Source organism: Ammospiza caudacuta, chromosome 1, assembly GCF_027887145.1.
Source record: "Ammospiza caudacuta isolate bAmmCau1 chromosome 1, bAmmCau1.pri, whole genome shotgun sequence".
Lineage (NCBI taxonomy): Eukaryota > Metazoa > Chordata > Aves > Passeriformes > Passerellidae > Ammospiza > Ammospiza caudacuta.
In genome coordinates, this window is record NC_080593.1 from 111,898,429 (window position 1) to 111,910,826 (window position 12,398).

At 36.9% G+C, this 12,398-nt stretch overlaps 1 protein-coding gene across 1 annotated transcript in view; it reads left to right on the forward strand.

The window, feature by feature from the left end:
• ASXL3 (ASXL transcriptional regulator 3) overlaps positions 1–12,398 on the forward strand; it is a 96,008-nt gene that overhangs the window by 35,329 nt on the left and 48,281 nt on the right. Inside the window, exon 4 of the mRNA XM_058817842.1 lies at positions 6,919–7,040. Coding sequence (XP_058673825.1) covers positions 6,919–7,040 — 122 coding nt within the window. The remainder of the gene's footprint in view (positions 1–6,918; positions 7,041–12,398) is intronic.

The window sequence follows — 12,398 nt, forward strand, 5'->3', positions numbered from 1 at the left end:
CTCATTAGTTTATGAAAGGTGAAGTGGTGACTTGATGGGTTTGTAAATACTTGAGAATAGTTATTTCTATAGAAAATATTTGGTCTAACAGACCAATTACACTTTTCACACTAGAGCTGGGGATTTTTTTTTCTTTCCAGGAAATTATTCTGTGGCATAAAAGTAGCATTTAGTTCAGTGCAAAAAACACTTCATTAAATTCTCTGGCTTGTTTTAGAATATGTGTGATACCTATGAGGATGGGCGTTGCTTGCACATTGAATTCTTAATTGCCCAATTGATTACATTTTTATTTGCCCTTTTCCACTCTGATAGAGTCCAGAAGCCACAGTTCTGACAGATTGATCAGAAATTGTTTAACAAGAGTTTAAAAAATGCCTCTTTAAATGTAGCTGGAAGCAAAAGGATGAAACTGTAAGCAACAGCCTCTGCCCATTTGTGGGCTTTTAGACCACAGTCTTTCAGAATAAAAACTACCAGCTGACACTCAGAGAAGAATCACATCATTCCTAAGCAGGCACATTTTTTGCAATATAAATGCAGGCTACTGAACAATTTTACTAGCATAATAATGTAAAAATTCCTAACCGTTATGGAAAAAATACTTGGCAAAAGCTATTACACCACATCAGTATTGCTAAGTAGACAAGTAGAATGGTCACATCTCAGGATTTTGCAGATGCTGTGGAGAATTTTTCTTTCCCCACCTTCTCCAAAGAAATGTTAAAGAAACTCTTTATGCTACAGTTGATTTTGTTTGGAATGGGATTTCTAATTGAAGCTCTGTAGCAGCCCCATATCTTTAAAATTCCATTTTCCTCAAATACAGGGGTAGCATGTAAAGATGCTGTGGGTAAAAGAATTAAAATCCCAATTACTGTTGCCTGGGAAAATGATGACTATAATATCCTTTTGCCCATCAATAGGATGTTCAGTTCTCAAAAAGCATTTGTCCCTAGGGTTTCTGAAGCCAGGGCTAATCCATCAGCCACGGAGCACAGTTGATTAAAAATGGTCTTCGTGCGAGCCAATGGAATGCACAATGATGTACATGTGGAGGAGACAGCAATTCCTGCTGCAGCGTGACTTCCCTCCCCACCTCAGCCCCAACAGGGCTTCTCATGTGTGCCCAAATAGCAGCAACGTGTGTCTCCTCTTGGAACACTTTGGCTTTCAGCACTTCCTACAAGTGTATGTTCTTCAACTAGGAACATGAAATGGCAGAGTTAATTCCTTAGGTTAATTCCTTAGGTAATTTTTTTGGAGATAGCTGACAAAATGATAGACAGCAGAGGATTATGTTCATGCTGAATCCTGAAATTTTGCTTTGTAGCTACTGTGCTCTTGAACACCTTGTGCTTTTTAGACTAGGAAACCCTATAGCAAACAGTGTATATTCACCACTGTTTGAAACCTGAGTCCCCATATGGATATTCAGTTCCTTTCCAGGAATGGAATTCCTGGCGATTCAGTGAAACCTTTTACTGTTAGCATCTTGTCTCTTGGGAATAATGTTGCATGGTTCTACTGAAAATGTTTGTGACACGTGGCAACATCTGGATGTGAGATAGATACTTCTAAAAGCAGAAGAGCAGCAATGAACTAGCAGCTCAAACATAGCATTTTGGGTGACACATCAGCAGGTTTTTCACTTTGCTTAGATTTTTTTTTGTGTATTTTTCTTTCATCTTCCTGCAACTATAAAATGAAAATATGGTACCTGGGATTGAGTTTAATTTCTTTTGTTTCATTACTGCTTGAAGGGAGTCATAAGAATAAGAGAAGATACTGTGAAGCTTGAGGATGTTTCTCATCTATTTGTTTTTTTTTTCCTGTACATTAGTTAATGAAGTCTAAGAAATTGGTAGCTTAATGATGACAAGCTGTATATTTTCAGTGGAAAATGTTGACTTGCTTTGGAATAAAGATTCACAGTTTTCCAAGTTTTGTGAAATGTTTGGGCTCAAAAACATGCTATTAATAAATGGGATTCAGTGCAAGCTACAAAGCTGATGTGGTATTTGATGTATTTTTCCAAAAGATACTATTCAATACTATTTATTAATTCACAGTGCTAGTATTGCTTTTCAGAAAGAATATTGCAGTCACTGGAGTACTCTTGATATATACATCTGTTTTTGCTTGCTTTGGCAAACTCATACAATTAACTAACTCCCAGACTGGTTTTCATTTTCAAGAGCTGATGGCAACAGCCGAGTTCTGAATTGTTCAGTTTTGGCAAGTTGGGCTCTAGAGATCAAAGAGTGATGGAGGTGAATTACTCGATACATCTGTGCTGGCAAAGTGCAACTATTTATGTCAATACAAGTATAGATCTGTGTCACCCAAAGAAAATATTGAATTTTATGGATATTTTAGGGAGAGCTATTGTGTGTGTGTTTTCCTGAGGGAGTTCTCTCTGAAATTTCATGTCTCCAGAGCGTGTGCATACATTTTATGCTTGAGGTAGACTCTAGTCTTTAGCATATGGCAACAATATTAATTGATGTTTTGTAATGTGGCCATTAGTAAACAATCCTTCTCATCTGCTGTGGTTACTTTAAAAAAAAGGGAAGTGGACTGCTGTTGATTTTGCTTGTTTGATTTTAAATCAAGATGATCTGACTGAACTAAAAATTAATTGTGCTGTTGATTTTGGGAAAATAAGCCCTTTACTGGGCAGGAATTTCTCTGTCCATCTAGTTACATAAATCTGTTTACAGTTATTTCTAATAACTTCCAGTGGCAAGGAGACACAATAATTTTTTGTTGTGTTCCTCAAAAAATTGTTTCTTTGAAGAAACATGTGTTCCAATATGTTTTACATGGGTGTCATTTATTGGGTGGGGAAGGTAAAAGGTAATAAAAACAATGGAGATAGCCTGTAAAATTTGAAATTCAAAGACAGCATTGCTTATTTTTATAAATTATAGCCTTTCATAATAATTAACAAAACTAGTCTTGGAAAAATGGAAGAGAAGAAGTTATTTTAAATGGAGCTTCCCAAAAACATTTTTAACATACTCTTTTTGCTACATAATTCTAATTCTATCGTTCATGTTAACAGTCTCTGAACACTCACTAAGGAGGTCTTATCTTCAGAAACCCAGCTGCTCTTCCAGCTCATAACCTAACAGTTTACAGCTTAATAGTTGCTTTTGCTTTATTCCTTCACTCGGTCCTGGCCCTTGAGGAAGCCGATTTAAAGAATGGAGCCTAATTATTCTCCACTAAATGGAAATGCCTCCTGTAGGCTTAAAACCACTCTTGTTTCCTTTTTCTATTGTAGCAATAATGGTGAATCGTCTTTATTTGCTACCCAAATATTTTCCCTCGATCTGTCACGTTCTCTCAGGGCTTTTTCCCCCCCTCCCCAGCACCCAGTTTATTTTTAGCATTCTTTTCTGATACAGATTTTCAAGTGAACATGGATCTGATAATATTCATGGATCTTCAGTTCTTATGGAAAAAGTGGCTGCAGCTTTCCAAAGTTGTATATATGTACAAAGAACACTTTAAATTTGTTTTTCTTTTACTGTGATCTTTGGTTTCCATAGGAAAAATGTCTGTTTTGTTCTTAAGGCATTGAGTTTTTCACTAGGATCATCAATGGTGACTTCACTTATATATATTTCTGTCATATTTTTCCCTTTCTTTATGTCTAACCCATTCAGAGAAAAACAGTTGGACTTTATCCATAGAAATTAAGAAATAATGACAATTTTATGTGGTCACATGCATTTTAATGCAGTCACACTTTGGCACAGATTGATTTAAATTGCTAAGTAGCAGAACATGTTTTAAAGATTAAATTTATTCATTGTCTCATATTTGTATTTCATTTCATACAGAAAAAAACAATTCTTATTGTTTATTAACAATATCTTGATTATCTTCTAAATAAAGCTTGTATGCCAATTTTAGTATTATTTTTTGCTAATAAAATCAGTAGACTCTATAAGTTGTTAAGCAATTGTATAATTTAACACAATGTATTTAGATTTTTAATGCTTGTGTCTTCTGCTTTTGGAAAATAGGCAATGGCATCTCTTACTTACTAGAGAGTTAGGTTCATAACCATGTTTTCTGTCAAGCTGGTTTTAAATGGAAATGGAAATTTAATTAAAACATAAAAAGTGAAATTTAAAATAGTTTCCTACTATCTTACTATTTTAAGCTACAAGATATATGAAGAAAAATAGAATGTACAGAATAAGTTTTATGAATGAAGTATAATTTGTTATAAATAAATTGAGTTTCTCTAATCACAGTGTCATTTTAGCAGCATATTTCAACCTCATGTATCTATTTCTTTAATCATGAACTACAGAAAAAACTCAGGATTTTTTTCAAAACTCTGAACTAGTTTTGGGTTGCACTAAAGAACCCAGCCTGAAGTGAGGTATTCTTTCTGTATCTGTAGGAGAGATTGCAGTGATGGAAAGCTATTTATTGTTTCAGTGGGTTTCAGTTCCAGTTGTTTCACTCACTAGAACAGCCCCTGTTTCTTGGTTTAGCACTGTTGTAAAAGATTCAAAGGAGCAGAGGCAAAATAAACCAATACACCAAAATTATTTTATGCAAAACTGAATTGTAGGAATTTAAAGTATGGCGTCTTATAAATTCTGTCACAACTCCAGGTTTTTTGTTAAAAGAGAAATGAATGAAAGTAAAAAATTAATACAGAGCTGTGCTTATTTTTATTCCTGCTATATCATGACTTTGATGTTTTTGGTTCTGGTGTTGAGCATCATCAGATCGTTGTCAAACCTCTTGAGGATGAGCTTTATCACCAAAATAAATAGGGGAGACTCCTGGATAATGTCCTAGATCACCTTAATGAAAATCTGAATTTCCCATTTCAACAAGAAGGTAATAGGAGTTGCAGTGAATCTGGGGAACAGGGGTAGGTTTATCATGACAGGTCACATTGTATCTCTCCTATTTCAGGAGGGGCACTTAAATTTACCAGTTTCTATTCTTTAGGGATTTTTGAATGTGTTCTCTTCTCCTCTTGTTAACTTTGGGGTTTGTGAGCGCATGCTATTTCTGGGATTTTTTCCTTCAATTCTTTGACTCTCAATTACTCTTTGACAGTAAAAAGAGTTTATTTGAAGGAGAAGACAAAATCTGGGCAATTTGAAATGTCACATTTTTATTTTTATGTAGGTATTCTTTGTTTCAGGAGCTTAGCTGTTGCAGTGATTTGGATTATATGAACCAGCTATTGTTTGTTTTCTGCTGACACTTTGCAGCTGTTTTACATTGTCTTATTTGATAGTAAGCTTTGCTCATCATGTAGAAAAGATTGATCCAAACCAGGTGATTCTGTAAACTGAGAACCTGTTTTGTGTTGCACCTTCTTTGTGTATTTTGACAAATCCTGCAAGTATAAGGTAAAAAAAAGACAGAAATCAGTTATAAATCTTGTGATAAAACAGTTTTTCTTTTACCTGGTAATGAAAAATTCTAATCTAATATGACAGTTATCTTGGCATAACAGCAGTGCCATAGAGTGTATTCTCTCTTACTGAGGTAAGTTTTAATTACTTTTTCTTTCAGTGCAAAAAAAAGATTTAATATCACATGCATCTTGTGATGGCCATTACTTATTGGTAGCTAAATTTTCTGTGTCTTTTTGGCTTACAAACACAAATCAAAGAACATTACAACGTTTCTTCTCAGAAACATTGCTAAAGGCACGGGACTTAGGTACTTCAGGTGTCTGCTCATCCCACTGAGGGATGGGCAGAGAAAATAGATTAACACTGGGCTACATTATTTCTGGCACATGTCTGTGCAGCCTCTTTGAGTGTATCCAGACTATTCTGGTGGTGCAAAGTATGGCAAATCTTGGAAAAACATTTACTGCTGCAAAACATAATAAAGAAGGTATGTCAACGCACAAACCAGCTTTGAATGCTGCTGGAAGGCAGACTTGGACTGAGTCAGCAGAGTAGAATGGAAGAAAATCTGCTTCATTTCTGGATCCATGCTAATACTGGTTTAGCTGAGCACTCTTAGGTTACTAGTGAGAGTAATAGTAATGCAAGGCATTAAGAGTGGAAAGGTTTCTACAACCCTTTCAGTTGAGTTTGCTGACCACCGAGACTAATAGGATCCTGCAGCTATTCTCACAGCTTTCATATCTGTTTAATAAAGCTGTTAAAAAAAATCATATTTTCATTTATTTTTAACCAATACACTTTTTTCTGTGTCGCACGCAACGTTTGTTCAAGAGGCTGTTTAATGCAAGTACTTGTAGTATTTGTTAATTAAAGCATGTATTATTTAGAAGGCTGACAAGTACAGCAGCATGTATTACCTGACAAGTATAGCAGCATGTATTACCTGAGAGACCAGAATTCATCTTGCAGGATATTCCAGTCTACCCATTAAACAGCAAAATGTGTTCTTAGCTGTACCAAGAGGTACTTGTAAAGTAGGTGAGTCTGGCTCCTAAGAAGACATTACAATCTGGTATGAAGTTACATATGTATGAATCTTTTTAGATCCAGGGGTCATCAGTGTCTCTTGTATAAATGCTCATTTGGATATCTTATAATCCATTGAAATGTGTTGATGAGGAAGGTAGTTTTTATCTAGCTTCTGTGTGAAATCTGTTAAACTATTTCAGTTACCTTTTCGGACCTGAAAGGCAAAATATGCAAGGCCTCCTGAACTGCATAGAAAGGGTATGATGTGGTACAAATATTAGTGAAGCAGTGCATTTTCTTAGAATATGGCTGGATTTTCAGCTAATGTGGACCTCAAGATCAGCTGAATTTTCTACAGCAAGCTTTTTGGTTTTGAGGCATTTTCTTGTGTTGATTTATTTTTCCATCCTTATGACTCTCCAAAAAATAGGGAAGGTAACCCCCATAACAGTATTCTGATATTTTATTTCTTTTTATAAAGTTTGCCCAAAGCAGACATCTGAGGAAATGTCTTCCAATCGTGATTCAAGCCTTACTAATGCACCGGTGCAAAGCAAGCTAGTATCTTCCTTCCAGCAGCACACAAAGAAAGCACTTAAACAGGTAAGCTTGTATTGACTGACCATCAGTTGGCTTCCCTTTAGCATCTCTGGCATTCCTCTGTGAGTGGGATGTCAGCAGAATTTAAAGAGTCTTCTAAGGATTTTTAGTGTTGTGTTTAGTGGCGTTTTGTTGGGGGTTTTGCTATGTTTTTAGCAAGGGTGCAGTCCTATTTGTTGTGAGTTTAAAGGGGTTTTAATTGTACTAAGCACTTAAAGTCAATTTCAAGTAAGCAGAATTCTTTATATTATCACATCCCTGCTTTTCCTATGTAAGCATTTGTGTTGAAAATTTTATGTGAGGTTGATAATAAATTTTAAAAAAACTTTGAAAGAAGTGCTGCAGATAGGAAACACTCTAGGTGTACTTGTTTAGTTTTTCTTTATGATCTGTTAACTAATTTTTTTTCATACTGAATTTGCTGCTACAGGATGTTAAAGTGGGGTTGGGTTATTTTTTTAAAAAACTTAGGTTTTGGATGATTTAGGTTCCATGATAAGTATTAAAGCTTGCAAAAGCAGCTGATTATTCAAAGTCACCTATTAGCTGAAAGCATAATAAGGTGAAAATTATTTTCCAGCATTGCCAAATTAATTCAACTTACAACCAGATAAATGAAAAATGAAAACTAAAATGGTAGAATTCAAAAAACCTCTATCATGACCTCTTCTCCATTTGGAGTTGTGACTTTTCTATAGTGTTAGGATAATGAGGTGATGTTGTAATTTTTCTCACAACTGCTCTCCTAGTTATGCTTAATGAAGATCATGTATTTAATGGGGTAGTTTGTTGCTGAGTTCTTTGTTTAGGCTTAAGTTAAGCAAAGCCTGTGCACATCTCCTCTAAACACTTTAGTTTTTCATGCAGGCTGAGTTTAAATCCAGTAAAATTAGTAGATGTTTATCTTTCACATAAGGTTATGTTGTATTTAGAGGCTTTGATGACTGAAAAGGATTGAGGTCTTACATGTATTTCTTCAGGAAAATTGAACAATTGGCACAAAGCAGCTCACTAACCATTAGGATAGTTGTGAAAAATTTGCACTTCTTGGGAGCTCTTCTATGCAGATCTTTTGGGATCTGCGAACTTACAGATCCAGGGGTGGAGGGAGTAGGCAAAGGGGAAAGAAGGGAATAAAAAGAGCAAAGCCACAAATGTTTGAACTTCTGTAATTGTTTAAACTCTACCATTTGTCATTTAGCAGATATGTAGCATTGAGAATAATTTTAAAAGGGCAAATTAATCAGAATAGCTTAATTAATATAAAAAGTCATAACATTGATATGAATCGTTGAAAACATTCCCTAAGGCAGTAGGGTTAAAGCAACATCAGAAAGTTAAGTAATCGATAAAAAGAAATTAGTTTTAATTAAGTTGATGGTAATTAGATCCTGTACTTCAGAGTATGAGAGTAGCATTACAGCTATCAGCAAAGTGTTTTCTCTATGCACAGTGTGAGACAAGTGGGCATTTGTACAGTGGAATAGTAGTTTTTTTCTTTATTTTCTCTTAAAGTTTCAGGTTTTGGCTACTGCCATATATACACATTGCAGGTTTGATTTGGTGTTGTAGTAGAGGTGAATAAACCTTAACAGTGATTTTATTTATAAAATTGCTGTTGGAAATTTATTCTTTTGCTTTCCAATCTTTCAATTGCTTTTATGGATGCATAGTACCTAAAATTCATACAAAGAACCTGTCAAACCTTTGAATACAGAAGAAACTTTTAGACACACTATGTAACACTCTTACAACCAACACAAACTTACTGATTCCATGCTAAAATAACAGAGGATAAGCCATCCTCATACTCTCAGCAAGTGCTTATAATATATAAATGTATATATACTGTGTATAATATACTGTAATGGGGTCTTCCTTAGCTGTTGCTTTTTATCTACTGCAAAACGGTCTTCAAAGAATGAAAACCTGCAAGTCAATTTTCAGTTTCCTACTCAATTTATTTAAAACCAGTGTGTTCTTCACATTACTTTGATCTTGTATGTATTTGTTTTGTAACCTCTAAAAATAAAGTGAGAGGGAAGTTGATAATGTGCAGTTCTGCTTGAAGATTTGAGCTGGAAATAGAATATTTTCACTACTGTTTATCTACTTATTAACCACTCATGTGTAATTCTCTTTAAATTATTACGTGCTGGATTTACATATGATTTGATTTTTAAAATTAATTCTGGAGATATATTCCTGGGTTTAGATTGCAATCTCCTGTTTGGTTTGTAACAGCCCACATTTCAGGATGTTCTCATGAATCAAATTAGTCACAATGCTGCCTTTCTTGAGCTCTGCAAGGAGCATGGAGGAAAGGGAATTTTTTGGTTTTGGCTCTTGGTTTTGATTTCTGTCAGGTAGCAGTGGATTTGGGGTGTTTTGCAGAGACTAAGAAGGCTTGCAGTTGCAGTGGATTTTCATAAGCTCTGTGTCAAAGATCAGCCCTTATGTCCTCACCTTTCAAAGGCTGGGCTGCCATTTTGGTCTGGACACTTTCACCACCTTCCATGGTGTCCTTGTTGGGAAAGAGATTTTGAGTGTTTTACCACTGAGTGTGTTTCGTGCTTCCCTTTGGTTTCTGACAGAGTTTCAGTTTTCTCTTGTAAAATGCTTACACTTTGGTCTGGGTTTGTGATGTCCCACAAACCAGTTCCTGTTCATGAGGGTATAGGCAAGAGCCTATGGTGTAGAGCTGCCTTTTATGCTTGGCTTTCTGATGGCAGATTTTACAGATTTCTGTTTCCATTGAGCTGTTGGAAGTGCTTGGTTATGTGTGCCCAGCTGTTGCTGATCTTGTACCTTTGAAAAGAAGGCTTATGGCACGCTGATTTCCGATCAGTACTGATCAGTTCCATACTGATTTACCTCATTTTCACACTCGAGAGTTTTGGCATGTAAGGACCTCTTCCTGGGAAGGTACTGAACTACTCCTGCATCTGCTAGCAGTGATACATGGGCACACTACTGTGTGCATTATTCTTGCTCTGGACAAGGCTAACTCCAGTATGGACATCAAGTCATGGCATAGTACCTACATGCTTCTGTCTGGTCCAGTTTCTGTTCCATTGACTTGAGGTAATACTTTTTTGTGGAAGTCTTCGCTGTATACAGATTTATCTTTATCTACCAAGATGTTCTTGGAACATTTCTCAGAAGAAAGGATCATACCTGCAAACTGGCCTCACATAGGTAACACTGAGAATGTGTGAATATCCAGGACATTGAGGTGGTGTTAGTGTCTGTTGGACTCTGATAGCCAAGTGTAAGAGCACCTTGCTCATCAGTGTACCAGGTGGTCCCTGGGTCAGTACCAAGAGAGGAGAAAGAACTTGAAGATGCGCTCTCATGGTGTCTGGGATGATAGTAGACCTCTCAGACATGGAAGAAAATCCTGCCTCCCTTTTGGCGCTTTGGAATCAGCACCAAGAAGGGTACCCATAAATTTTCTGTTGGGAGAAGAGATGGATACTCCATTCAGACTCAGGATCTGAATACAGAACCAGGACATGTCTGAGACTGTGCTGGGCATCCAGATCTCTTTGTAGAGACAGAAACTCCAGAGACAGCAGCCAAGTGGGTTTGGGAGGAGAGAAGCTCAGGAAATAAGGGAATCAACACAAGGTATGTCACTGCCATGATTTGTTTTGTTTTCCTTAACTTTGGGCTTTGTCTGCATGCTTGGTGGCTGGGTTCATATATGTGCCACTATATAGTTCATAAAGTGGGTAGATGCAGTTTTTTAATGAGAAGGAAAGCGCCCATTTGTAGGATTTGTTCTTATGATAGAAATGGCGACTCCACACCCTTTTTTTTCCTGTGGATGCTGTCATGCCCCAAGCAGTAATAGAGCAATGGGGAAGTTAGGGTTTAGCTCATATATTGCTTCCGAATTGTAGGACATTAGATCTGACCAGCTCCAAATAATATGATATTTCTACCACAATGTAATTCTTATTTAGAAACCAACCTACAAGAGACTAAATTTCAAGATGGTTAACACTGTAATTTAGCCCTGATTTACCCAAATTCATATAACTAGTTTACCAAGATATGTTTGTTTCCTTTTTCTTTTTTTTTGGACACAGGTGTCCAAGTGTCTAGGTTGACACTGAAGGTAGAATCCTGATCTCCCATGAGGGTGGTGTGAATTTGCTTCCCTGTCTTCAGCTCACACTGCTTACCTTTCTTTGAGAGAAGAGCAAACTCACCAGTCTTGCTCCCTCCACACTCATTCTGTTAGGACTTCTTTCCTTGACTACAGCCAGATACATGCAGGTTATCTTGAAGCATTTTGCTGTCCATAGGAAGTAATCCAGTATGAGTCTGTCTGTGGTGTCTCTCCTTTGACTCCTTTGAGCAACTGCTCCCTCACATGCTCTAATATAAGCCTGATACATTTGCCTGCCCTGCTTTCCCTTCCTCACCCCAAAGAAGCAAAGGTGACAGAAGAGATCATTATGATTTTGTCCTAATCACTTAGAATTTAAATGCAGGGTGTCTTCCTGAAAGGCTCTGAAAATCCACTGTGAACTGAGAGGTATTTTTTATACTGAATTCCTCGTTACAGAGAGTTTGCTGCACTTGCTCAGTGTTTCTCTTAACCACCTTCTTATGTTTCATTTCAGATGCAACAAATGTACCAATGCCACAGTTGGAGAATTCTGGCTCCCTAGCTGAAGCATTTGATCAAATGTCTGGCAACATAAGTGATGATTCTTGACAAATTTTCCTGACAACAAATGGAAAAGAAGGAAAACATGTTGCTTTTTGACTTCTAGAGAGACATGGGAAGGGACACTGGAGTTTACAAAATGCATTCCGGAAAATGGAAGTTCGAAGATGATAAACTAAACTGATTTTCTGATTGCCAAGACAAGTCTAGGGAAGAGGACAGAGAAGCTATGGCAGGGAGACTGCATAAGGGGGAAAAGAAGCTGGGAGAGCAAGAGTTCCAGCAGAAGCTGTTCAGGGAGTACATGCATTGCCCGAAGGCTGGCTGCACGGTATGTCCCTCTAAAGGTCCCTATGCATGGGCAGCACGCACCAGCTGCTCAACACAGTGCTTTGGTAAGACCCAAGACAATGTTTGTGAGACTTTCTTCTGGGTCATCCCTGTGGTCCTCAGCCCTTCCCTGTGATGGAAAGAAGGGGACAGGAATCCACACAATCCCTGCTTTTTAGTGCTTTTGTTATAACCCTCCCACTTGCTGGAGCGTTCTGCTTGTTTCTCCTCTGGGGTTGTTGGCACAGCTTTTTACTGTGCTCCTGCACCTTTTCTGTTTTAATAAATGTATTTTAGAGAACTTCTTAGTCTGAGAAATAACTAAAGAATTTTAAAGCAATTATAAGTGT